This window comes from Nicotiana tabacum, chromosome 19 (genome assembly GCF_000715075.1).
Source record: "Nicotiana tabacum cultivar K326 chromosome 19, ASM71507v2, whole genome shotgun sequence".
Lineage (NCBI taxonomy): Eukaryota > Viridiplantae > Streptophyta > Magnoliopsida > Solanales > Solanaceae > Nicotiana > Nicotiana tabacum.
Genome location: NC_134098.1, coordinates 142529916 through 142557190, shown reverse-complemented (window position 1 = coordinate 142557190; position 27275 = coordinate 142529916). Strand labels below are relative to the sequence as shown.

General features: G+C 36.0%; 1 protein-coding gene, 1 long non-coding RNA gene and 1 pseudogene across 3 annotated transcripts; 1 reads left to right on the top strand and 2 right to left on the bottom strand.

Annotated features, from left to right (window-relative positions):
- Positions 1-7481: 7481 nt before the first annotated feature.
- Positions 7482-11173, top strand: LOC107799679 (uncharacterized). Of its 2 annotated transcripts, XR_001651187.2 has the most exons (4): positions 7482-7745; positions 9579-9854; positions 10386-10490; positions 10577-11173. It is a non-coding gene; the product is annotated as an uncharacterized LOC107799679 (long non-coding RNA). The 2 variants fall into 2 exon arrangements; XR_001651186.2 differs by lacking the exons at positions 10386-10490; positions 10577-11173 and having other exon boundaries at positions 9579-10363.
- A 3179-nt stretch (positions 11174-14352) lies between these two features.
- LOC107799682 (uncharacterized) lies at positions 14353-15102 on the bottom strand (annotated as a pseudogene).
- A 1103-nt stretch (positions 15103-16205) lies between these two features.
- On the bottom strand, positions 16206-18203 carry LOC142173758 (uncharacterized). The gene is made up of 3 exons (XM_075239406.1): positions 18128-18203; positions 17280-17657; positions 16206-16915 (listed from the first exon to the last, which is right to left on the bottom strand). Exons 1-3 carry the CDS (start codon positions 18201-18203, stop codon positions 16206-16208), a joined length of 1164 nt encoding a protein of 387 aa, XP_075095507.1.
- Positions 18204-27275: the final 9072 nt, after the last annotated feature.

The window sequence follows — 27275 nt, the reverse complement described above, 5'->3', positions numbered from 1 at the left end:
ATCTCTTGTACTGCATTCCCCTGCACTCTATCCTCACTAGATAGAATAATATTAAAATCCCCCATTATTAAGCTCGGGCCATTGTCTCCAGCCATAGTTCTCCTCAAATCCTCCCATAGTATCTTCTTGTCTTGTATAGTATGCATTCTATAAACAGCACTAAAGTTAAACTTGATTCTGTACTAGTTCATGGTCACCTGTCTTACAATATATTGCTCATGTATTCGAAACATCTCAAACCCCACCTTTGTTTGATCCTATACTACCCATATCCTGCCTCCTGGATGTAACGACCCAACTTGTCGTTTAAGAATTTATGCCCCGTTCAGTGACATAAGGTATCGAGCAGCTTCGTAATATGTATTATGACCCGTGAGTGTGGTCGAGTTTGATTTTTGAAAGATTCAAAATTCAATTAAAAGAACAATTCTCATTTTTGAAGCTTAAATGGAAAAAATAATTAACCAGAGATTTGACTTATGTGTAAACGACCTCGGATTCGAATTTTGATGATGTCAATAGCTCCGTATGGTGATTTTGGACTTAGGAGCATGTCAAAAAAATTATTTGGAGGTCTGTAGTGGAATTAAGCTTGAAATGCCGAAAGTTGAATTTTTGGGAAGTTTGACAGGGGGTGACTTTTTGATATCAAGGTCGGAATTCGATTCTGAAAATTGGAATAGCTTCATTATGTCATTTATGGCTTGTGTGCAAAATTTGAAGTCATTTCGGATTGATTTGATTTATTTCGGTACAAGATATAGAATTTGAAAGTTCAAAGTTATAAGGCTTGAATTGAGGTGTGATTCGTAGTTTTAGCGTTGTTTGATGTGATTAGAGGCTTCACCTAAGTTCGTATGATATTTTAGGACTTGTTGGTATATTTGGTTGAGGTCCTGAGGGGCTCAGGTGAGTTTCGGGGTGGTTTCGGACCATTTTTAGACCATTTTTAATTGCTGGTTTCTGCCTACAGAGGTGTGCATCGCGATCGCGAACGTTTGGTCGCGTTCACGAAGAGCAAACTGCAGTTTGGGGCCTTGTGAATCACGATCGCGTAGAACAAATCTCTATTGCACTGGCCCAACTTTGGAAGCTTATATCTCGCAATCTATAAGGAATTTAGAGATGATCCAAACACGAAAGTTGTAGCCCTTGATGTCTAGTTTTCAGAACAGTAAACCATTTGTCATTTGGAGTTGTATACAAAACGTTATGGTGGATACACTATAGGCTATTTGGGAAGAGTTTGGAAATCTCTGTTGCACATGGCTTACTTTGAAAGCTTATATCTAGAAATCTATAAAGAATTAGGAGATGATCAACAAATGAAAGTTATAGGTCTTGATGTCTAGTCTTCAGAAAGTTAAACCATTTGCAATTTGAAGTTTCGTACAAAACCTTATGACCATTAAACTAGAGGATGTCTGGAAGAGTTGGGGGAGTTTGTTCTTCGCGATCGCGATTGGTTTTCCGCGATCGCAAAGAGAAATTTTGGGGCTAAAAATTTTTGTGCTTCGCGATCGCGAAGAGTAAATACCTGGGCAGTAGCTATATTTTGAGGTTTCAACCATTTTTGACATATTTGAAGCTATAGAGCTCGGATTTTCACCATATGGATTAGGGTAAGTGTTCTATATCCTAAAGTGTTTATATTTCATCAATCTATGATTATATTCATCATTTAATTCGGATTTTAATGGAAGAAATCAAGATTTCTGTAAAATTTTTCAAAAACAAAAATTTAAGATTTGGAAGTCGATTTGTTATTGGAATTCGATAAAATTGGTATGGTTGAACTCGTATCGGAATGAGTGTTCGGATTTCATGAAAATTATGTCGAGTTCCGAGAGGTGGGTCCCGCATTGACTTTTGTTGACTTTTTGGAATAAATTTTTAAGTCGACGTATTATTATCCAGAATTATTTCCGGCGAATTTTAATGGAGTTATACAATTAATTTGGATAGATTTGAGCTATACGGAGATCAATTCAAGCAAGAAGGCTATTTTGAAATATCAGCCTAACTTCAAAAAGGTATGTGTCTTGTTTAACCTCGAGTGGGGGAATTACCCCTTAGGCATTGAGTCTTATGTGCCATTTGTGAAATGTGAAAAGCCGTGTACGCGAGGTGACGAGTACGTACTCGGGCTTATGCATGCAAAATTCATTGAATTAAAGTCTTAGGCATTATTGTATAGTAAATTGGGAAATTGTAAAATATTATTAAATCATCTGCTTGCCATGCCTAAATTCTTATTGTTGAATTTATTTTTATATGATAATTTGATGTGATTGTTACTTGAAATATTTATGAAATTTTGTGAGTATTGTTGGTTTAATATTTCTTGGAAATTAATTCCAATATGAATTTTCTTGTGCAAATAATTAACTTAAGCGAGCTTAAGAATAAGTATTAATATAATTATCTAAATTTGCATTAATGAAGGTTTTGCTTTATGTTGAGTAATTTCTATCTCTATTGATTGTTTTTGGGTGTTATATACGTTGTGTGGAGCCTTGGGCTATTTGTTGTGAAATTAATTAATTTTTGTTATATCTTTGGAATTTGGTTGTGGCCATTGGGCAAATTATGATATGAATTGATTTTATTATGTTGTCATGTTAATTTTCGTGTTAATTGTTGTGTTGTGTGAGTTATTATTTTAGGGAGATAAGGGTGGCATTTCACCGTTGATATTATGTGGGTATCAGGGTGGCATTTCACTGTTGTTGTGTTTGTTAGAATATTGTCTGGGCGAAGCGATAAGGGTGACTATAGGAGCGATAAGGGTGGCAATAGGAGTGATAAGGGTGGCTATTGATATTGTCTGGGCGGAGCGATAAGGGTGGCTATAGGAGTGATAAGGGTGGCAATAGGAGCGATAAGGGTGGCCATTGTCAGGGGCGATATGTGATGATGTGGGGTTGTGGGGTTGATAATTTTCATGTGATGTTGTTATTTTCTTGTGTTTACTTTTATACCTTGTGCAATTTATCTTGTTATTGGTAAATTGATAACAATCTGATTTATGTTGAAATTGATAGTCTGTGGCTAATACCAGTCAGATTATAAATTGAAATGTGGGCACGAGGTACCGTGAGTAAATAATAAGGATATTTGGCACGTGAATTGTCCGAGCAGTTGTGATATGAAATGTGGGCACGAGGTACTGTGATGAAATGATGATGATAATTGGAACGTGAATTGTCCGTGCAGTTGTGATATGATTTAATTATGGGCATGAGGTACCGTGAAAATATAAAAATGGGCTGAGACCCGTATTTACGAAAAATATGAAAATGGGATGATACCCATATTTTTTATGATTATGAAATGAGGTGTCACATGGTGACTTTTTAATTGAAAGAATTATATTCAAAATATTTATTTGGAAGGATTTTTACTTAGAAAGTATTATATGAAAGAATTGTATTTGAAAGATATTTATTTGAGGGAATTGTATTTGAAAAGATTTATTGAAAGAATTATATTTGAAAAATAATTATTTGAGAAAATTATATTTGAAAGAGAATTATTTGGAAGAATTATATGTGAAAGACATTTATTTGAAGGACTTGATTTAATTGGGTGTAATTGTACTTATTAATTGTTGAGCGATATTAATGGTATTCTTGTTGTCTGATGTGCATATCACTGGTTGTTTCATGTTGCCCTGTTGTTATTTGTTTCCTATTATCTTGTATATTATATTGCACAAGTTATTAGACTAGGGAGTGTCTTGACTGTACCTCGTCTCTACTCCATTGAGGTTAGTCTTGACACTTACTGGGTACCGACTGTGGCGTACTCATACTACACTTCTGCACATTTTTTTGCAGAGCCAAGTATTGAAGATAACGGACTTGAGCAGAGTTAAAGCGGGATCGTAAGGATTTAAGGTAGAGCTGTTTGGTCGTCGCAGTCCCTTGGAGTCTTTTTATTTCATTGTACTGTTAACTTATAATCAAACAGTATTGTATATTCGATCCTCGTAATCATTCCATGTATTCAGTTAGAGTTCGTGACTCAGTACTATCAGTCTTGGGAGGTTGTATATTGTAATTATTTTCGCTGTTAGTTTCAAAAAAAATGGCTTCAAAAGGTAATTAAAATCGGCTTACCTAGTCTTAGAGACTAGGTGCCATCACGACGCCTGTGGTGGGATTTTGGGTCGTGACAAGTTGGTATCAGAGCTCTAGGTTTATATGTTCTACGAGTCACGAACGAGTCTAGTAGAGTCTTGCGGATCGGTACGGAGACGTCTGTACTTATCTTCGAGAGGCTACAGAACTGTTAGAAAATTTCCATTTCTTTTATTCCTGTGGTGTGGAATTTGTTGAATTTGGAATTTGAACCTTTGTATCTCCATTCTCTCACAGATGGTGAGGACACATGCTACTGGGTTAGCTGAGCAGGCATCCGCACATACTGCTAGGGCTGCAAGAGGCCGGGGTCGAGGTAGAGGCCGAGGTAGAGGTCGAGGAAGGGCACGTGTTGCGACTAGAGCACCTGTCAGAACAACAGTTGAGGAGCCACTAGTAGCTCCAGTTGGGGGACAGGTACCAGAAGCACCTGTTGTTACCCCCAGACTTCAGGAGACTTTAGCACAATTCCTGAGTATGTTCGGTACATTAACTCAGGCGGGATTGATCTCTGTTACACCAAACATTCCGCAGATTGGGGGAGTAGCTCAGACTCCTACCACAACTCCAGAGCAGCAGGTTCATGTTGGAAAGGTTCCAGGTGTAGTACCGGTACAACTTGTTATTCTGGTTCGGCCTGAGGTCAGGCTCGAGACATCAGAAGAAGCACAAAAAAGACTTGAAAGGTTTAAGAAATATAATCCACCCACTTTCAGTGGCACAGTTACAGAGGATGCCCAAGGATTTATGGAAAATTGTCACCGTATTCTCCGCACCATGGGTATTGTGGAAGTGAGCGGAGTTTCCTTTACTACATTTCAACTGTCAGGCGAAGCGTATCGATGGTGGCAAATCTATGAAGAAGGTAGACCAGCCGATGCCACACCGCCAACTTGGGCTCAATTTTCAAAAATATTCTTGAAAGAGCTTGTTCCCCAGACTCTCAAAGATGCGTGGCGCACATAGTTTGAACGTTTGCGTCAGGGCACTATGACAGTATTAGAATATGCTATCAGGTTCAGTAAGTTAGCCCGTCATGCACCTATCTTGGTTCCTACAATCAGGGAACGGGTCCGCAGATTCATTGAGGGGCTTGATTATGATACTAAAATATGCATGGCTCGAGAATTGCAAACTGATACTCTATTTCAACAAGTAGTGGAGATTGCAAGGAAGATTGAGGGTGTTTTAGGCGAGGAAAGGGAGTCTAAGGAGGCCAAAAGGTCTCGAAGATCTGGAGGGTTCAGTGGATTTTACTCTTCAGATAGGACCCATTATAGAGGAGGCTCGAGCAGTCAGTCAGCTCAGTCCGCACATTAGATTACTCGGAGTGCTCCAGTTTACAGTGCACCACCGACATGAGATTCTTATAGTGGTTATTCCAGTTATCCGACACAGACTCAGTACGAGCAGTCGCGACCTCAAAGGGGGTGTTATGAGTGTGGTGATACTAGGCATATCATGAGAGATTGTCCCAGACTTGGGAGGGGTGGATTTCATCATCTCCATCTACAAGCTTTATTCCAGTTGATACTCCATTTTAAGCACATTTATGTTATGCATTTTAGATTTTATTATCCTAATATTTGACGAGGAATAAAATAATATACTTATCTTCAATTTCAAGAAATGATATATTCCTCCTTGAAAAAATGTAAGATGTTTTCCCATCACGTAAAGTCAAGTTCATTTCTTAAAATTAATTCAGAATTACTTGAGATCAGTTAATTTATAACGGAAATATATTTTTCGTGGGCAAGCTTAGCATATATACTTCTTTGTTTTTACTTTGGTTTAACTGATTGCATTTGCTGTCAAATGTAAGAAACATTTATATTCTATTTTAAGAAAGAAAGGTCCATTAGATTTTCAAAAAGGTGAAAATATATTAAAAATAGCACGCAATATTAGACAGGAAATATAAATTAAATGGGGTATGGCTACAGCCTACAGGTTGCTTCTCTCTTTTTCTGCTCATCTTTTGTTTAAGATGCAATTAATGCTTAAATACAATATTACTTTGTTGACAAGGTGGACATAATCTTATAGATCTTTGTTGCACATGGCTTGCGAGAAGCTCTCCAAAGGGTGAGGGGAGAACATTATCAACAGATAAAGAATTGAACTGTATCCCATGTGTGTTTGGTACAATATGTTAACTATTTTTATAACCAATCCAACGCTTGCAAATGATCCAGAAAATGCTTTTATGATGCAAAGCACAATCCGCAGAATACATTTTTTTGAGGAAAATGTTTTTCACCCAACAAAATACACAAGGAAAATGATGTTTTTGCACTATATATATTATTCTATTATCTGACTTATTTTAGTTCCGAATGTAGATGAATTGCAATTGATTTCTCCTTTTTATTTGAAGAATTAGCATCATAATTTGCAGCAGGGTTGATAATTCACCTGCATGTCTGTTACTTAAAGACAAGCTGTATCGACCTTAATTATAGGGGACTTTTAGTTTTTTCGTATATTATAAAGTACTTGTTCTGCCACTTGTTAACGATTAGTTTGTTTCTCTGTTAGTTTTATTATGATTGTTAAATAATACATATCTGATAATTTTTTTAAAAAGTACAAAAGAACCTTGATGATTATATACTCGTTTCAAGTAATAATTGTTTTATACTTGATGATTCAATGTTGGAAATTGTAAAGTTATTTTAGCAATATATATAATTTTGTCAGAACACAGCATGTGCAATAAAGCAAAACAATTCCATGATTAATTATAATAAGTTTTAAAATTGCAGAAGTGAAGTGGAAGCCTACACTTTCATGGGAACATGTGGAAGCTCCAAACTATGAAGTGTTAGACAGAGTATTCCTAACAAGTAACAACTAATTAGAACTAAACAAAATTACAGCAGTGTAAATCCTCCCGATCGAGAGATACATCATTGAATGAGATACTCCATAATTTTCTTAAAATGCAAATTAGAGCAAATATATTTTAATTAAAACTTTTGACTTTTGTAATTTGTAATAGAGGAAAGGTTTCTAATTAACAACCAATGCTTTAAGGGATCAGCTTGAAGAAATGTTTTAATTCACACTACAACAAATTTTGGCCTAAGACCACACTAATTTTAGACAACGCTCGGAAAACGTTGCCAATAATATCTATGGGAACGCTTTATAAGTGTAAACCTTTATTTTGATCTTTTGTCCACGGAAGTTTAAGCTAAGTTTCTAAAGTGTACTTTCTAAAGGTGAAGAAAACGCGTTTTAAGTATTGCCAAATCATAAAATATTTGGCAACACTTATTCACTTATATACCATGCTTTTAAAGCATGCTATCTTTTTAATCACAAAAATAACACTTAATAAGTGTGCTAAAAAATAAAGGAAACAATTTCATCAAAAATTTTCCTTCATTAGTTCTTTCAGTGAAAATTTTCCCTATTTTGAAAGGGCATAAGAAAGAACCGTGGAAATCTCCACCCTTTCTATAGACCCGTCAAAATCTCCATCTCCACCACTAAGTCGCTCGGTTCTACAGGTACCAAATCCAGCACCCCTGAAATTTTCTTCTCCATTGATCCAACACCTGCATCTAAGAAAGAGAAATTTTCAGCATTCAAAAGGTATAATTTGTTAATTAGAAATTATTTTATTTCTTTACATGTTCCTCTACAGCTTAAATCCCTTTGATTCTTATGGGTTTTAACTAAAATTTATCTTTATTAGGCTTTGTGGCTTCGATTGTTCTTTGTATTAGGGTTTTCAACTGGTAAATCAACTAATTATTTCATGAGTGGAATTTTTTTTAATTCACATTCCCCTAATTGAAGCCCAATTCACGTCACCTAGAAGATTGAAGTACGTTACCCTTCCCTGTAATTTTAAGCTTCTTCAAGAAGCAAAAGGGAATTTCTTGCATTTTCTTCTTGGGTTGTGTTGTTAAAGGTCACCTGGTACATAAAGGTTAATGGGTTTCTCTTATTTTCCATTTTTTCTCAATTGGGTTTCTTAAAGTTTCTATCTTTTGACGTTCTTGATCCAAATTTGCATCCATGATAATTTCCTTCGCTTATTGCTGCATTGTTTATATAGAAAGTGAGTTTCTTTCTCTTGTTATGTGTTTTTCTCAATTTGGTTTCTTAATATTAATCCCAATTTGTATCAATTGATCATTTATTTTACTTATGGTTGCGTTGTTTATGCAATCTTCTCTATTTCCATTAGTTACAGAAAGCGAGTTATACAATTTTTCTAAATTGGATTTCTTAAAGTTTGTACCTTTTTGAATTTTTGACCCAAATTTGCATCAATTGATTATTTGTTCGTTATCAAGGGAAAAATAGGTGAGATTTCGAGAAAATAAATTGGGCATAACTTTGTTTGATCAACTATTCTTCACTCTCTCCAGGAGGAGAAGAGATGATGCTACTACATAATTATTTAATAAAATTACAACTTATGTTGTGTGTTTATATAGGTTTTCTTCTTTAGAGAGTATCAAATTTTAGGCTAGGAGCTGTATTCTGAGTTTGTTCGACTAGTTATCTGCTAATTGAATGTCTTTAATTCACATAGCCAGATAAATAAGATGCTCTTATATGGGCATTGAAAGGTTAGTCATTGACATTTTGCGTTTCTACATTTTCTGCACAGCGTTTCAGAAATTTCTACATTTCTGGACTGTTTTTTTTGCGTTTCTGCTAAGTTTTCTGCATTTCTGCACAGCGTTTTGGCAATTTCTGCATTTCTGCACAATAGTTTTGCGTTTCTGCACAGTTTTTCTGCATTTTCTCCATCTCTGCACAGCGTTTTGGAATTTTCTGCATTTATGGACAATGGTTTTTGCGTTTCTACGAAGTTTTTCGGCATTTCTGCACAGCATTTCGGTAATTTTTGCATTTCTGCATAGTGTGTTTGCATTTCTGCACAGCGTTTCGGCATTTCTGCGTAGTATTTCTGCAGTTCTGCATTTTCTTAACAGTGTATTTTCTGCACATTATTTCTGGGTTTCTGCACTGCGTTTCGGAAACTGCTGCATTTCTGGACAATATTTTTTGCGTTTCTGCACAGTTTTTCTGCATTTTCTATATTTCTGCACATCATTTCGGCAATTTCTGTATTTCTGCACAGTGTTTTTGCATTTATGCATAGTGTTTCTACATTTCTACAAATTATTTATGGATTTCTGCACAGTGTTCTTCATTTACGCATGGCGTTCCGGCAATTTCTGCGTTTCTGCTGCATTTCTGAATTTTTTGCTTTCTGCAGTGTTTCTGCATTCCTGTGCTGCGTTGCTATAGTTTCTGCATTTTTGCATAGCGGTTCTTTATTTCTGCAGTGTTTTTGCATATCTTCAGAACGTTTCTGCATTTCTACACATTGTTTCGGCATCTTTTGCTTTCTGTATTTCGGTATTTTCTAATTAATGTTTTTCCTCTTTATGAGAATGTTTTCAGGAGCAAAGAAAAAGGGTTTGAATCCAAATAAAGCTCAAAGTCCTATGAAGAAGATAAGCTTTGATTTTCAGTTTCGATCAAGTGCTGAATTGGCCAAGTAATTTCAGATTAAGAAAGAAAAACCAGCTCATGATAAGGAGTATAGAGTTGTGAAAGAGCAAGCACCACTAGCTCATAAATGGAAGCATCTTATGCCCACAATATCAAATGCAAGAGAAGGACAGAGTAGATAAAGGTTAACTCAATCTAAGGAGTCCTTTCAACAACAAGGAAATGGTAAATTACCTATGCACAAATCTATGATGCAGTTGTCTTCCAAGGAAGTTCTTAACACTTCACATATGATTGGAAGAAGACAAGGAGAAGGAGAAATTTGCAAAAAAATGAAGAGGAAGTCGGTCTTATCGGCGACGAGTCTCGATCATTTTCTAGAAATTTGGTGCTAGGCCATGTGCAAATTAAATTATGAAAACAGGAAAAAATAAAATTGGAGGCATCGGATGAGACCTATTAATTTTGCAAGAGTGTGCGTGGCATCAGTAATATTTATTTGATACTTTGTAAAAAATATGACTTTCATTTCATTACATATTTTTTTAGAATACCTTGATGTTTGTTAGGGGTAAGGTCTACTCCTAACAAAGAGAACAACCTCTCTACTCCTCGGGGTAGGGGTAAGGTCTGCGTACACACTACCCTCCCCAGATCCCACTAGTAGAATTTTACTCGGTCGCCGTTGTTATTGTTGTTGTTGTTGTTATTGTTATATTGATGTTTGTTATTTATTTCTTCTAATATACTTTGTAGCGTACAAGTAAAGAGAACAACGAGGAACCATCAAAGTCTGAAATACTTATTGCAACTCATACAAAGCAAGGGAAGCAAGTTCATGAAGATGCTCAAATTGCAATAGTAAGCCATGTTGCAGCTAATATATTATGTGGGACTTAGATTCTTTATATGTAAAGTTTGTTCTCATAAATATTTCTTTGTGGTAGTCTGAACTTCAGAACCGTTAAAACTCTAGGGATACATCGGAGAAGCATTTAGTGCAGTGTTTGGAAGGGAGCAGCCTCGTCGAATATAGTGGTATGGTAGATCAGTGACAACAAGTTCTTTGAAAAAATATGAGGAAATCAGCAAGCTCCAACAAAAGCATAACAATGAAGTCTCTACTTTGAAAGAAGAAAAGCAGGAAATGAGAGAAGAAATGCAAGAATTGAGGCAATTACGTCATTGCTTCAATCTATTGGTGCAAAATAATCCTGGACTAAATGTTCAAGATATACTAGCATTTGTTGGATCTAACCAACTTTCTCCGGTTGATGCAAGTAGCACACTCTTCTGGATCAACCCATGGTCCAATTCATGAAAATGTATTTAGACTCCACATTTCCACCAAACTTAAATGCTTTCTGCTTTGTATTCAGTTTATTGTCGAAATTTTTAGTCTTGAATTAGGTGATGTAGATCTTAGAGTCATTTTAGCCACTATAGAAAGATTAGCCACTAAATGTGGCGAGTTTCAACTTATTGTTGTCTTTGCTCTATTGTCCTTCGAGACGTCTGTTAACGGCCAGTTTGCAAGACGACCTGCAGATGAGAGTGGACTTTTGGTTGCCTGGTTCTTTCCTAACACCATATCTAAGAAACTAAATTATTTACCCTATGTTGATTAGGACAAGATAAGTTGAGTAGTAGTGTATCTTCTTTTGTCAACAAAATTATGTTTTCACTGTTCGTACTTTGAAAATAGGATCTAAAGGTTAAGAAATAATACTTCCACATAACATGCAACTATGTGGATCAGCTTTTGAGCACACTCATCAAAAGTCACATAAAGGATCAAAGTAAAACCAAATGTCGACTTCTTCTCTTCCTAAGCTTTTATAAAGTGAACTTGTAAATATAAGTTTTCATGTATTGCATGGTTACTCATTGTTCAATATTTATTTATATGTGACTGAAAAATTTACAAAACATGGTGTTACTATATATTATCCTAGTCTTTGTTCTTCTTAACGAACGATTAAAGTTTAGTTTCTATATGATTATAATTTCTTTTTATGTGTAGGAGAATATGGGTGATGCAATTCAAAATGGTGGCAGAAAGTCAATTTGATCTTAATGTGAATGCGAAGAATTTTTGTATAATTAGGATGTCTAATATTCATGATACTATACGAATATATTCACTTTTGTAAAGTTTATTGTTAATGGGCATTTTGACTCATTGTTTTATTAGTAAGTGTATTCATTTGAATTTTATTTTAGTACTTATTAGCTAATTTAGTTCTTTATATTATCAAAATATATGATAATAATGCACATGCTTGAAATAACTGTGATCACACGATATATGCAAAATATAATTTTAAAAAAAAATTAAAATATAAATTGTATACCCTAGCCAAAATTACGCTTTAAAAGTGTGGCCATATATAAGCAAAGACTATGCTTTGTAAATGTTCCTTTAGAAGCCACGGTTAACAAGTGTGGCCTATAAGGTAACAAATACCATGCTTTTTAGAGTGTAGCTGTAAGTAGCGGTGGCAAAATGGTTAAAAAAAATAGTTAGCCACATATATTATCCACTAAAAAATGGGTTGAATAATAAACTTTTTAAAAATAGGTCAAATATGGATAAGAACCATATTATCCATTTAGAAAATGGATAACCAATGAGTTTAACTTTTACATTTGTAAAGTCTCAAATGGGGGTTCCTCAAGTTTGGGAAACTAGGAATTCTCCCAAAAGTGATCATATTCAAGAAGTGATGGATAATATGGTTACCCATATTATCCACCGGTTAACCCTTTTTTATCCGTATTAAATATGGGTCGGGTCGGATAATTTATCCATTTTTTCAGTACCCGTTTTCAATCCGATCCATATCCGACCCGACCCGCCCGTTTGTCACTCCTAGCTGCAAGTAAGGCTGTCCAACGGGACGGACCGTCCCGTCCCGTATCCTGTCTCGTTCTGTCCCTGACCACTTAAATCTAAATGGGATAGGCTCACGTTAAACGGTACACGAAATGGGACGGGATGCCCATTTCGGCCCGTTTATCCCGTCTCGTTTAACCCGTTTCCGTCCCGTCCCGCCTGTCCCATGTGTTTTTTTAAAATTTTTTTATTGTAATATAGCCGTTGGGCAACGACCTCCATTGCAAATTTAGTGCTTAATTTTTGTGTTTACTTTACTGGTTCTATTTTCGTATTTCATTTGTGTGTTTAATTTTTGTGTTAACTTTTTTAATTTAATTTTGTATTTTATTTGTGTGTTTAATTTTTTTGTTAACTTTTTTAATTTAATTTTATATTTAAATTATGGCACCTAAAAATGTATTTGGCCTATTTACAAAAAGTAGTAAAGGTGATAGTAGTAGTAATCCTAATCCTAATCCTAATCCTAATCCTTTTCCAAGAATTAGAAAACATATAGATAAAATGACTCATGTTAATGAAACTTCATTTTTCCAACCCCCTGCATGTTATAATATTAATTTCGGAGAACAACTAGATCATGAAACTTTACAAACACAATTTGACAATGATATTTTTATTGAGGATGAAGAAAATGAGGAAGAAGAATTAGATAAAATACCCACTAGTCCCGCAACACAAGCTCCAACTCAGAGTAAATCTCAGTCTGGAGCTTTACCCCCGGCACCTCCTGTAAGGGGCAAGCCTAAGGGTGAACGTGCCAAAAATATCACTTGTATGAAATTTTTTTAAACATGATAAAGTCAATCAACGTGCAATATGTGAAAAATATAAGCAACGATTCGTACACAAGACAAGTGGTGGGGCAGGGGGTTTAGCCAGGCACTTACTTAAGGAGCACAATTCTTTATGGATGCAAGCTCAAATAGAAGCCGGAAAAATTACATATCCTAGCACCGGTACTGGCGCTCCTAGTGGATCTGGCGGGGGTTCTAACTTTTTACAACAACAGACAACGTCCGAGAGAAATTATAGATAAGTTACAACGAAGCTATATAGGAGCTTACAAATATTAGTATGATAATTTGTAATTAGCTACTAAGAGGCCTAGATCAAATAGAACCCTTCCTAGAAGGTGGCTGCGTAGATTAGGTGCTTTTCAAAAGAATTATATTTGTATGTGAAATTTGAAACTTCTATTAATAAAATAAAAGGCTTTAAGCCTTGAATTATTTTTATGAATTGTCTTACACTCTTACTTAGTTACTTAATGGCTTGAAATTATATTAAATAAATTACAACTCTATTATAATTACTAAAATATTTTATTACAAGTATTTTTTTTAATATTTTATAATTCTTTACCTAGTTTCCTAATTTTCTTATAATTTATTAAGTTTTAAGTTTATTAAATAAGTCAAAAAACTAGTCGTTACCAAACTTAATGGTTAAATAAATATATTTTTTTTTAAATCAGCCCACTTAAGGCCCGCGAAACCGTCCCGTCCCATCTCGTTTGTTAGCGGGATGGGATGGGCCTACCGTTTCGTCCCGTTTAGGCCCGTCCCGTCACCGTCCCGACTAAATATCGTCCCTTCCCGTTGGACAGCTTAGCTGTAAGGTATAAAAATATTGCATATGGGGTGTAGTAAGCGTTGTCTTTGTTATCAAATAAGCCACGCTTTTAAGCGTGGCTTGTAAGGCAATAGTTAAAAAACGTGCCCTTAGGTCAAAGATTACATTTGTTTTGGCCACCCCAATAAAACTAAAATGTTGTAGTGTCAAAAAATTTAAAAACGTTATTCTAATACTAAAACACTAAATATATACCCTTCCAAATATAGTTATATTAACATCTGGAGGTTCCAACCATGACAAACCGATTTAGCTTTGGCTATGGAATTTATCACATTTATTTTCCTTTTTCTTGTTACATTTACTGATGATGAGGTGGACGACGAAGACGATGGCTCGGGTGAGCGTGTACGACTACGCCTCGCTGTAACTCTGGCCGGCTTAGGCATGTTTGAGCCAATTAAGTGAGGAAAATTGAGCCGAGCTCTCGAGCCGCGGATTTTGAAAGCGGAGCCAATGCTGCATCCTCAGGAGTCTCATAAGTTCCTAACCACAGTCTTGCCCCTCTCCTATCGGGGTCTCTCATCTCCGCTGAAAACGTCCCCCATGGCCGCCGTTTCACTACTATGTACCGCCTCCAATCTTGCGGCGCGTTCTTCTCACGCGCCTCCACATTCCCCTTCGTTTCCTCCTCGGACTCGCACTTTTCTTCGAGATTTGGTATTGTTTCCTCAAAGTTTTCATCCCAAAAGGAGGTTTCGAAGCTATTTTCTGCTGAAGGGGAGATGCCAAAACTTGAGCTAGGACTGTTAGGCAATGCGTTACTTGAACTCATTGGCGAAAGAATTTCAGAAAAATCTGAATCATTTAGAAGATGTTGCTTTATGGATTCAAGGAGATTAAAATCAGAGAAAGAGAAGGTTACGTCTGCTGGATTCATTTTCTTTTCTCTAGAGTTTTGAAATAAATGTTTCTTGCACTTTCTCTAATTACTAGGGTTTATTAATTCTGGATGAATGGAACGGTTGATACTGTACGTCTATTTATACGCTTGGCCTATAACTGTAACTCTGGTCCCCTACCTTCATTATCTTTTTTCTGGAATTTCTATGAAGGTGCCATTTTAAGCACATGTATGTTATGCTTTTTAGTTTTTATTATCCTAACATTTGACGAGGAATAAAATAATGTACTGATCTTCAATTTCAAGAAATGATATACAGTATATTCCTTCTTGAGATATGGAAAATGTTTGCGCAAGGTCACATTCATTTCAGAAAATTTCAGAATCATTTGAGATCAGTAATTTAAAACAGAGGTATATATTTATTTGTAGAACAAACCTAGTATATGTGTAGCTTTTTCTCAAAACCCTTTTTGGTTTTCTGATAACATGAGCTGTCAAATTTTAGAAGCATTTAATTTTCCATTTCAAGAAAGAAAGGTCCAGAACATTTTCTCAATGTGAACTCGTGAGGATATAGTACTAGCACACGATATTACACAGGAAATAAAAATCAAAATTAAAGAGGTGTGGCTACTTATGTCTTTTACGGCTCATCTTTCGTTAAAGATGTATTTAATGCTTAAATACATTTTTACTATGGATTCTTCTCTTTATAATTTGTTTACTGGGACAACCTTTAGAATATCAGCAAATTCATGATTATATTTCAAGGCCTATTTGATTTCTCATTTTCGTTTCAGTTGGTGGAGCACCATATATAACAACAAAGTGTAGCAGCTGGATAGATAATTCACTTAAATATCTGTTAATTAAAGACGAGCTGCATCGACTTTAATTTTATATGGGGGAGCTTTGACACTTTTTGCGAATATCCTAAAACTTGTTCAGCAACTTCTTTAACAATTAGTACCTCCCTGGCTTTATGATTGTTAGAAAAACACATCCGATAATTTAAAAGAGTACAAAAGGAACCTTGAATATTTTTTTTTTCTTAAATTTCCCCATTGACCGGGAGTGTTGTCTTAATCAAAATATAGTTTTCAATAGTACAACACAAGGGTAAAGGTTACCCTTCAAAAAGATATGGCTAGGTGATAATATAATACTGATTCACCTGCCACTACCCAAAGAAAACATCCTAGCTTACAAAAAAATTAGCCTTGTCGTACTTGATTCTTATACTAGGAATTTGGCTTTTGTCCAAGTGAAAGGGGCCCATCGCTGTTTTAGGCAGCTGCTGGCTGGAGAAGAAGAAAGCTCCATTTTGAGCTTTGGTCGCCAATTTTGCTAAGCAGTCCGCTAGTTGGTTTGCTTCTCTGTAACAATGGTTGATGTTTATATTAGTTGTGCGCCTCATTTGTGTTATCTTCTCAGTGATCTTAGCCATCCTGTAGTTCGTTTCTTTCTCCCCCCTTAACATATCAACGACCAAGAGAGAATCCATCTCTAAAGTGAAAGCTGTATACCCAGTTTGTATGTACCAGGTAATTCCAAAACTTGGTGCATAAGCTTCCGCAAGATTATGGTTGTCGCAGCTATAAGGGAAGGAGAATGCCATGATAATATCACCATTGTCTCTTCTAAGCGCTCCTCCCACTCCAGCACTCCTATCTCTCTTGTTGAAGCTTCCATCCGTGTTTAGTTTGAAAGATCCCAACTCTGCTTTTTGCCATTGAACTAGAGTGAAGCTTTGTTTGGGATGCATCTTTACTAGAGTGTCGCATAAACTATTCCAAGGCAGCTTGAGGTTACAATTAGGATAGGCCTTGTTGATGGCAGCTAGCTTCCACATTCCAACTGATTTGTTGCTGCAGTTTATAGAAGTTGAATTTCTTCTGATCCCCATACCTGCAAGCACAAGTTTCTTTTCACAGTACCCAGCATATGATAATAGAAGTAATAGTTAACACTAGTTTATGTACATCATTAACAGATTTAGTATTCCACCAGGTTTATAACATATTTCTAATAGGGTGGGGGTGATAGCTAATCCCAAGTTGAGAACCAAACAGTTTCCAAACATAACTGGCTGCCTGTCCTTCTACAAAAACATGATGCATATTTTCATAGGAGGGGTTCTTACAGCAGTTACACCTAGAAACAATTTGTCTCCCAAACCTAGAAATAACTTCATCAAATGGGAGTTTTCCTTTCCAAAGCCTCCAAACCAGAAATGATATATTAAAAGGAACACATGAATTCCAAATCTTACCAATATGGTGCTGCTTAGGTCTAGATTTTCTTACCAGATGCCAAGCTGTCTTGTTGGAGTATTTGCCATTCTCCGTAAGGTCCCAATAAACCTTATCCTCTTTGTCTTGGGTTCCAATGTCTAAGCTAAGGATATGGTTGATCAGATGCTCTGGAAGAACATTCTTCAGCTTATTAACATCCCACCTGCCTCCAGTGATGAATTCACTTACCAATATTTTATGGCTCTTCCTAGTTGTATTAACTAAACCTGCAAGATGACCTTTTAAGGTCCAATTATCCCACCAAAAACTACTTGATCCTGAGTTTATTTGCCAAACCATGTGTTTCTCTGCACTGCTTCTAATCTTAAGAATATATTTCCAGGCATGAGAGTTCCCTGCAGCCCATTGTTTCGAAACCAAGTGAGATCTAATACAGTATTTATGCCTAACATATGTTGCCCAAAGAGATTATGTGGACCTAATCCTCCACTTTCTCTTCATAGCCAACATATCACTCATATCTTCCATCTTTCGAACACCAATGCCACCCTCATCTGTAGGCACAGTGAGGTTATTCCAGGAGCTCCAATGATACCTTCTGTGCTCACTTCACTACCAAAAAAGGGGGAAAAAAAATTGCGGCGGTTTTTATACGGCGGTTCTCAAAAACCGCCAGAATATATCATATTTGCGGCATCTTTCTATCCGCCATATTACAAATTTGTATAGTGGCGTTTTAATCTGTATTTGCGGCGGTGAAAATCGCCTTATTTATTACTTTAATTTTTAAAATATCTTTTGGTTTATTTCAAAATGCAAAGCTATGTAAACTCACAAATTAGAACTGCATCTCACTCTCCGGCACCAGCAAACCCTAATCTCTGCATTTTGTCTCTCTCCCTCTCCCTCCCACCAAATATGGCATAAATCATCGGCGGCATTCACTAGATCATCGTAGTCGGCGACTCCCTCTCCTCTCCTTTCCGTCTCCTCTTCTTGCTAGGTCTCCGATGAAGCTCGCGAAGGAGTTCGCTAATCTCGCCTTTGTTGATGGCAACTCCCAATTCCAAAAAACTTTCAGCCAGGTCTTTCTATTTCCTATCCTTTTTGCTTATGTGCGTGTAGGTATCTGTGTGCATCTACGGTTTCTTTGTGGTTATGCAATGTTCCGTCACTTTAGTTGTTAGATCTGTTCTTAGCTTTATTTTTCCAGAGATTTTGTGTATCCAGTGTGGTAAGGAACTGACTTTTCTATGATTGAAATTTGCTAGAAGTTCTTTTGGTCAGTTAGGATAGGGATGCGAGGATCCTTAGTTTTGGGTGTTTAAGGTTATATTTGTGGAATGCATACAAGGATGGCATAGTGGCCCTAACTAGTTTAGGATTGAGGCGTAGTTGACTGATTAAATCAAGAGCTGTGTGTAGTGGTGTTTTATTGTCATATACTGCTATAAATTCTTATGCGAGCTATGGAACTGCTAGTCGAAGAATAATTAGTCTTCCTGAATTAATTGTAGTATCATTTTGAATGATACAATAGTGATTAGTCATCTATCTCTATTAGCTATCCACTATTTATACATGTTTATACACAGAGTATACATATATTATATATCTACCGGTTATTTATAATTTAAGAAGTTGAGTGAGCGGCTAATTAGATTAATTCTTCTATCACAAGTATTTCCCACTTAATAGCCAGTTTATTCCCAACCTCACTCTCCCACGTTCAGTTAAGGTGAAACTCAGTGCATACTGCAATTTCAGGTATTGAAACTGAAAGCATTCTAAATTGAAAGCATTCTTCCTTCTATTCGAGGTATCGAAACTCAGATTATGCTCACAAGTGTTATATACTGATTGAATTTCAGCTATTGTGAAAATGAAGATCTATTATTTAAACCAATATATATTATATTGGATCATACCGTGATCCTTGAGTTACCTGAAGTCTGAAGTGTTTTGTCTTTTTTCATCAACCAAATGCATTCTGAATGTTCTGCGGTATATTGAACATAATCTCTACTTTTATGAGTAAGGGTGTTTTGTGAGCAAATATAGTCTTATTTTCAGTTGCAGCGAAGGAAATTTCAGCTATTGTAAAAATGTAAGTGCATTGTATTTAATGTATTTATTATATTGGTTTTCTACTTTAATCCTTGGAGTTACTTATTGCTTGGTGTTTCAATTTATGTTGTAGATACTGGATATAAGAAATAGCATCCCAACACCTAAAAATACAAGATCACCAGATGGAAATAGCAAAGCCATCATGCAAGTGCTCATTGAATATTATTTCTAGGATTTATCATAATTATTTTCCTTCTGTTGAATTGATGTAAACTATTACTCCTTGAAGTTTTAATTAATACATTTATGATGTGATTTTGAATTGCGTATTCTTTTTATAAATGATGAATGATCTGTTTAATTAATCTTTTTCTAAAATTGTGTCAAAACTATTATATAGTAATATATAAGTTTGGGTATAAAATATCATAAAAACAATGTCAAAAAGGACTACAAATAGAAAAATAAAATTACGGCGCCTATTGGTAAAATTACTGCGGTTAGGGACCACCACTATTTTAGTTTGTGATATATACTTTCTAATTGTGACGGTTTCAAACCGCCATTTTAAGTAATAAAGAACCGCCATTTTAACAATGCATAATTCAGGCAGTTTTCTGAAAACCGTCGTATTAACTTTTTGGCGGATGCGATTTTGGCGCTTTTGATAGACCACCATTAATGCTGATACTGGCGGTTAAAACCGCCATAATATGTAAGAAAAAACCGCCACAATATTCCAGTTTTCTTGTAGTGATACCTCTATTTTTATTTCCTGTCTAAACCTTTTGTTTACCCGTAAAATAGTACAGTTGAATTTATACGTGGCTTCTAGACAAATAAATTAATTTGATCCTGAAATAATAAAATAATTGAAGAATTATGCAATACTTAACCTTACGATGTAGACAAAACAACAGAAGCAACAGTTCCGGGAACAGGGTTTCCGGGCACGACAACAACGAAATCAAAAAGTAAGAAGATAAAATAGTATTAAGCTTTGTATATAATGTAGCGTAAGTTTTCCAGAAAATTCGTGTCCTTTACAATGATAACGGAGCTCACTATTTATAGCTATGTCTAGGGAAGGAGGTTTTAGGATCGTGCCCTTATTTAATGTCAATTATGAGAAACATTGATAAAAATGTAACGGTGAACATAAATGCCAAATTTCCTATAACGGGTAATTGCTCTTAATGTCATAGAATATTTTCTATTAAATGCTACCGGGCGAAGAACATTTATCCCATCTTTATGAGCGTTATTCTTTCCGGTAATAAACGAAACAGTTGCCTCCGATCTTTGGCCATCCCCCTGTCTTGGGTTTCACGTGTTCCTTTTTTAGACGGTCACATGTCATAGCATATTTTACCCTATACAAATAGTCCCCTACTTTCCGGTGACATAACGTTTTATTACCGGAAGTTTGTAGAAACACTCTTTTGGCGGATATTACTATAATTTCCTCTGAAGGCTTCTAACGGTTGATTAGATGCACGTCTCTCCGCATTTAATATCCCGAACACGCATCATCCCATGATTCAACACAACTTTTGCCGATTATCGAGGTAATCATGGCCATGGATTTAGCCTCCAAAACCTTTACTTATACGTATCAACCTTCTCCCTTATACTTCATAATCTTTCAAGATTCCCTTATCTAACTTGCATCTTGCTCGTCATCTTTTCTCTAATTCTCTTCAAATAAAAAATCTTCTCCTTCTTCCATACAATGGCTTCTTTCTCAAAGCGCACCGATTTTTCAAAGAGCAAGAACAAGGCCGAGAACTCTACTCCTCCAACAATGGGCTCCATCATCCCTAGAAGTCTTATTACCACAAAAGACTTCGAAGAGAAATTTCCTACTACTAACTCTCGTACATGGGCCGTCGGTAGGTATCCTTCTTCCATACGTCCTTCTAGCATTCCTGCTGTGAAGGAAGACTGCCGCTATCATGCATGACTTGATATTATTGCTCCTGATCTATCGGAGCGAATCACCCTACCCAAAGAGGGTTTTACATATTTTTATACGTATCCCTTTACTTTGCGTGCGTTCTCTTTGAGCAGAGAACTTGACTCCGTGATTGCGAAGTTTTTCCTCCACTACCAAGTGTGTTTGGCATAAGTAAATCCTTCTGTGTGGAGGACAGTTGATTGCCTTCGGCGTTTGTGCCAGGGACTAGAGAGGAGCTAACCTTAGCTCGTATGATGAATCTTTATTCTCCCAAAATCTTCCCCAAGGGAATGATAAACCTCTGCAAGCGTGGCCACCATGCTATGTTCTCTAGTATGGATGATGGCAACGACCGTGGGTGGATGGAACGGTTCATTGTAGTTGCCACCAACGACATCATTCCGGCAATGGCTTCATCCTTTCCGGCCGCTTGGAACCACACTCGTAAGCTCTTTGTTTAATATTTCCTTTAACTAAATATTTTTCTATAGCTTTATTGATCCTCCATCCTTCTCCTGTTTCAGCAAATCGATGGATCCCACCAGTGGTTGAAGGTTTGGATTGGTGGGTAAAAAGGATCTTGGACGTTACGACGCCCGAAACTCGCTTGTGGAAAGAACTGGCCCTTAAATACAGTGGAAGGCCAAGAATCACGGTAATTCAAACTCACCTTGTTTTAATTTTTCATGTGAAGAACTTGATTGATCCCTTCTAACTTGTCTATGAAATTAGGTCTACCTGTGGGCTCTGTTGCTGTTCCCGAGGAGGACGTCTTGGCTGATTCTGCTGATGCAACGATCAACATCATGCTGAGACCAACGCGCGACGCATCACAATACACCGTATAGGACCCCGATCCAGTAGGCAACATGCAAACAAATAAAAATAAACTCTAACACCCATAATTAATAAACTTATAACCGTTCCCAACTCTGCTTGAATAGTCAACAAAGTCAACATTCGGGCCCACATGCCCGAATTCCGAAATTGTTTGAAGATAAACATTACACATAACACCACGAACTCGAATATATAATTTATTCTTAATCTCACGCCCAATTTTGTGGTCAAAATTCAAAAATATCAATTTCTAAGTTTCTCCAAAATCCCACAATTTCTATAAATTTTCATATTAATATTTGTGTACAACTCATGTATATAGCTTACAACAAGTGGGAATAACTTACCTCATGATAGATGATGAAAATATCCTCTTCAAGAGCTCCAAAAGTTGTCCAGCCAAGTGAAAATGAAAGAAAATGAGCCAAATCCCATATTAAATCAAATCTGCCCAGGCCCACTCTTCTTCGCGATCGTGATGCCCAGCTGACCTTGCCCTTCACATTCCATACCTCGCATTCGCGAACCTCTCCAAAACTACTTCGCGTTCGCGATTCAGCCTATGCGTTCACAAAGTAGGGCCTAGTCCTTCCCCGCGTTCGCGTGAGCCTCCTCACGTTCGCGAAGAGAAAAACAGGGGCCCTTCACCAGCCTTCTTCACGATCGCGGGACTACCTTCGCGATCGTGAAGCACACAGCACACCAGCACACCAGCAATAATAAACCATCCAAACTTGGTCCAAAGCCACCCCAAAACATACCCGAGGCCTCCCGGAATACCGTCCAATCATACCAACTAATCCCAAGACATGACATGAACCTTCTCGAGGCCTCAAATAATACAAAACGACATCCAAACTACGAATCGGTGATCAAAATCCTTCTTTTAACTTTCTAACATTCCAACTTAGACGAACGCATCTGATTCATACTTAAACATTTGAATGAGGCCAAACTTTTTGCACAAGTCATAAATCACGATACGAACCTATTTCAAGGCTCGAAACCCTAAACGGATATCGATAACACCAAAGTCCACTTCAAACAAACTTAGAAAATTCCAAAACCTTCAAAATACCAACTTTCCACAATAAGCGCTGAAATGCTCCCGGACCACCCGATACTCAACCCGAACATACGCCCAAGTCTGAAATTATCATATGAACCTATTGGAATCTTCAAATCTCGATTCTGATGTCGTCTACTCAAAAGTCAAACCTTAGTCAACTCTTACAACTTAAAGCTTACGAATTGAGAATTTTTCTTCTGAATCAACTCCGAACTTTCCAAAATTCATTTTCGACCATACGTACAAGTCATAAAATATGAATTGAAACTATTCGAGACCTCAAACTATCGAATGACATACTAGAGCTCAAAATAACTGGTCAGGTCGTTACACTTGTCATGTCTTCCAAGCCAAACAATGGTGGATGTTGAAAACTACCAACTCCCTCTGGAAAGAATTCATGAAAGCCAAGTTTTTTTAATAATGAGCATCCCTCTGTAGCTTAATAGATTAGTGGCTAACCTAAAAGTTAGAAAACTTTGTGCAACATAAAAGAAGATGTAGAAAGAAACATGCTTTGGAATATAAGTGATGGAAAGGTATCTTTTTGATATGATGACTAGAGTGACTTGGGTCCTTTACAGCAGCTGCTTCCTGGCATCACTAGCTACAACCAGATTAAGGTCAAGGATATCATAAGTAATGGCTCATGAAATTAGAATAGGTTCCAAACTCAACTAGATGAACAAAGGATAAGATCAAGGCTCTTAATATCAAAATGGATAGAAAAAAGAGAGACAGAGCCATTTGGACACCATCTACCACTGGAAAATATTTTATTGGCTCAGCTTGGGCCACCTTCAAATAGAGAAAAAATATGGATAATTGTATTAACTTTGTCTAGCATAAGGATATCCCCTTCAAGATCTCTTTCCTTACCTGGAGAGCCATACACGATAAATTATCTACAGAGGAAACATGTTTTAGGTTTGGGATCCAAGTTAACCCCATTTTCCACTGCTGCAACAACAACAACCAGAATTCTAGAATTGTGAACATTAATCATCTATTCTGTTTAGGGGATCATGCTAACAAAATTTGGAGCTATTTTGCTGGACCTCTGGGGATTGACTATAGTAGCAGGAATCTCAAAATCCAACTCCTCACTTGGTGGATTATTAAGAATCACGATCCCATTGCCAGGCTCATCACAAGGAGACTTCCTTTGATCATATGTTGGGAGTTATGGAAGTCAAGATGCACCAAAAATTTTGAAAACATCAGACCATCTTTTTATAAAACAAAAACTAATATAATATCAACTCTTTTACAAGTACTGAAAAGCAGATTTGGAAGAGCTAATGTAGGGGACGATCGACACACTATATGTCAAGCATGTGAAGCTATACTAGAGCAGAAGACTAGCGCAATGGTCAGATGGATCATACCTAATGCTCAAAAGATGAAGCTTAACAGTGATGGAAGTTGCATCCAACGCATTTGTGGAGGAGGAGGACTTATCAGGAATAACCAAGGAATTGTCATTTTTGCCTACTCAATTCCCATGGGGCCTGTTACTAGCAATATGGATGAAGCTGCAGCAATGCTATTTGGCCACAAATGGTGTGCTAATAATGGCTTTGAAATAGCCATGGGGAAAACTGACTCATTGCTCATATCCAAGTGCATTAAAAGGGAATGGAAGGTACCTTGGAAGATCCCAACATCATTAGTGAAATTCAGGACCTAATTGAAGAGCATGGATTTGAAATCAGCCACTGCTTCAGAGAAGCCAATAGACCTATTGATAAATTGGCAAACTTGAGTCATAGTCTTGATACGATCTATGTTTTCGACTCTTTTGCTGGACTGCCCAATCAAGTTAAAGGCCTTGTTAACATGGACTGTTGGAACCTTCCATCTTTCAGAATCAAAAGAAGCAAGCCTTCTCACATCATATATATATATGACCCCCCCCCCCAAACCCCCTCCCCTAATCACCTTGTATATTAGAATTTTGGTTAGAACTAATAGCAGAAGTCTCTTCTCAATGATCATGTATAAAGTTTGGAAAGCAAAACTCAAATTGTAACTTTTTGCACGTCAATAATCATTGGAGACCAATTTAAATAAAAATAAATAAAAGCCTTAACACTAGGGAGAAAAGATGAATGTTTTATATTAGAAAAGCATTGATCATTCGCGCTAGTGTTTAGTTTGGTATAAAATTAAAACATGTAACAATTGATAATCGTACAAGGAGTAGTATGGTATAAGGATCGTGTTTCAATGATATTTTGAATACTAAACATCTAGAAGAATGTATAGATGTTGATTGAGCTAAGTGATATGAATTTTTAAAAAATAAAATAAAATAACGATAGGAAGACATATAGAGGGGAAATTTCCACTCATCAATGATGATCCCTTTACGTGAAACGATTAAAAAAGATTTCATCAACAAAAACATTTTTAAAAAATATTTTACTCTTGTCAAACAAAAATAAGTCCCTCCGTCCCATTTTGTTGGTATTATTTCCTTATTAGTTCATTCCTAAAAAATAATATATTTTCTTAATGATAAATTTTATAGCTAATCACACAAATATTATGTCATGTTTAAGTCAAAAGATCTACTCTTATAGCTACAAATAATACTATGACATATTTATAATTACAAGTTTTAGAAATTCTTTTTTTTTTTTAAATTTCGTGAGAAGTTAAACAATGCAAACAAATTGAAATAGAGGGAGTATATTATTTCTCATTTAATATTTTTCTTTTTGCCTCCCTCTTCTTATCAATCGAGAGCTTCCTACATGCCAGGCACCAAAAGTCTATAAGATTCTTTCCATATTGTCATAAAGAAAATCATTAATTTAATTTGTTGATATTTCATTTCCCAAAAAACATATAAAGAGAAGAATCCAAAGTAAAAATGTAGTTAAGCAATATTTACCTTCTTCAACTAAAGTTGAGCAGAAAAGAGACAGAAGTAGCCACCACTCTATGGGTACTATCTTCACGTTTCTGAGAATGTATTGGACCTTTATTTCTTAAAATAGAAATACAGTACTCCCTCCGTTTCAGTTTACGTGAACCTATTTTCTTGTTGGTCCGTTCTAAAAAAAATATTCATTTTTAAATTTGGAAACAATTTACCTTAAACTTCCAATTCTACCCTTAATGAGAAACTTTTATAATCACACAAATACTCTAGATCCCTTTTTGACTTGTTTATGACCACAAATTATAAAAATCTTCATTGTTTTTAAAATTTCGTGCTCAGTCAAACAAACGGAGGGAGTACACTCTTTTCTTGCATTTGATAGATCATGTTATTACTAGATACAAACGTACACATATGCGAGGCGTGTTCTTCATATAGATTAAATATATTTCCGTTAAGAAAGGATCTCAAATGACTGAAATTTTCAGAAATGAACGTGACTGCAGTTCTCGAGATATATCATTTCTTTAATTGATGAAGATCCGTACATTATTTAACGGAAAAGGGTCAAAAATGTTCTTGAACTATCTGAAATAGCTCAAAAATGCCATCCTTTTATTTTTGGTACAAAAAATATCCTTGCCGTCTATATTTTGGATCACAAATGCCCTTAAACTGTTAGTCTTGCCATTGAAGTTGACGTGGCAGTCCAACTGGATTAGATTTGCTTACATGGCCATCCACCTAAGCAATCCAGCATTGCAAAATTATTTTTTCGAAAAAAATCTTTTTTCGAAATTTTTTATTAAAATACAAATCAACACTTATTCCGAAAAAAGTAAATAAATTTCAGAAAAATTATTTATTTCGGAAATTTTTATTAAAATACAAAATCAACACTTATTCCGAAAAAAAGTAAAAAAATTGCGGAAAAATTGTTTATTTTGAAAATTTTATTAAAATACAAAATCAACACTTATTTCGAAAAAGGTAAAAAAAAGCAAACAAACAAACGAAATTTTTCTGCCCCAATTTTCACTAGAAATTTTTCGTGAGTTATTGTAACAAAATTTTAAACTACTTCTTTATTGAAAGCAAATAAAAGGTGGAGAATGGTGTACCCTCAAAAGATCATGATGATTTTGTTTTTCTGTTGTTTTCTTTTTGTTTTTTTATGGTGTTCCTTT

Excerpts from the sequence above, each read along its gene's own strand:
- LOC142173758 (XM_075239406.1), bottom strand. The coding sequence starts at position 18,203 with ATGCCGCCGATGATTTATGCCATATTTGGTGGGAGGGAGAGGGAGAGA. Across the intron at positions 17,658-18,127 it reads GCAGAGATTAGGGTTTGCTG|GGAACTCTCATGCCTGGAAA; the intron begins GTGCCGGAGAGT and ends AATGGGCTGCAG. Across the intron at positions 16,916-17,279 it reads ACCTAAGCAGCACCATATTG|GTATGGGGATCAGAAGAAAT; the intron begins GTAAGATTTGGA and ends TTGTGCTTGCAG.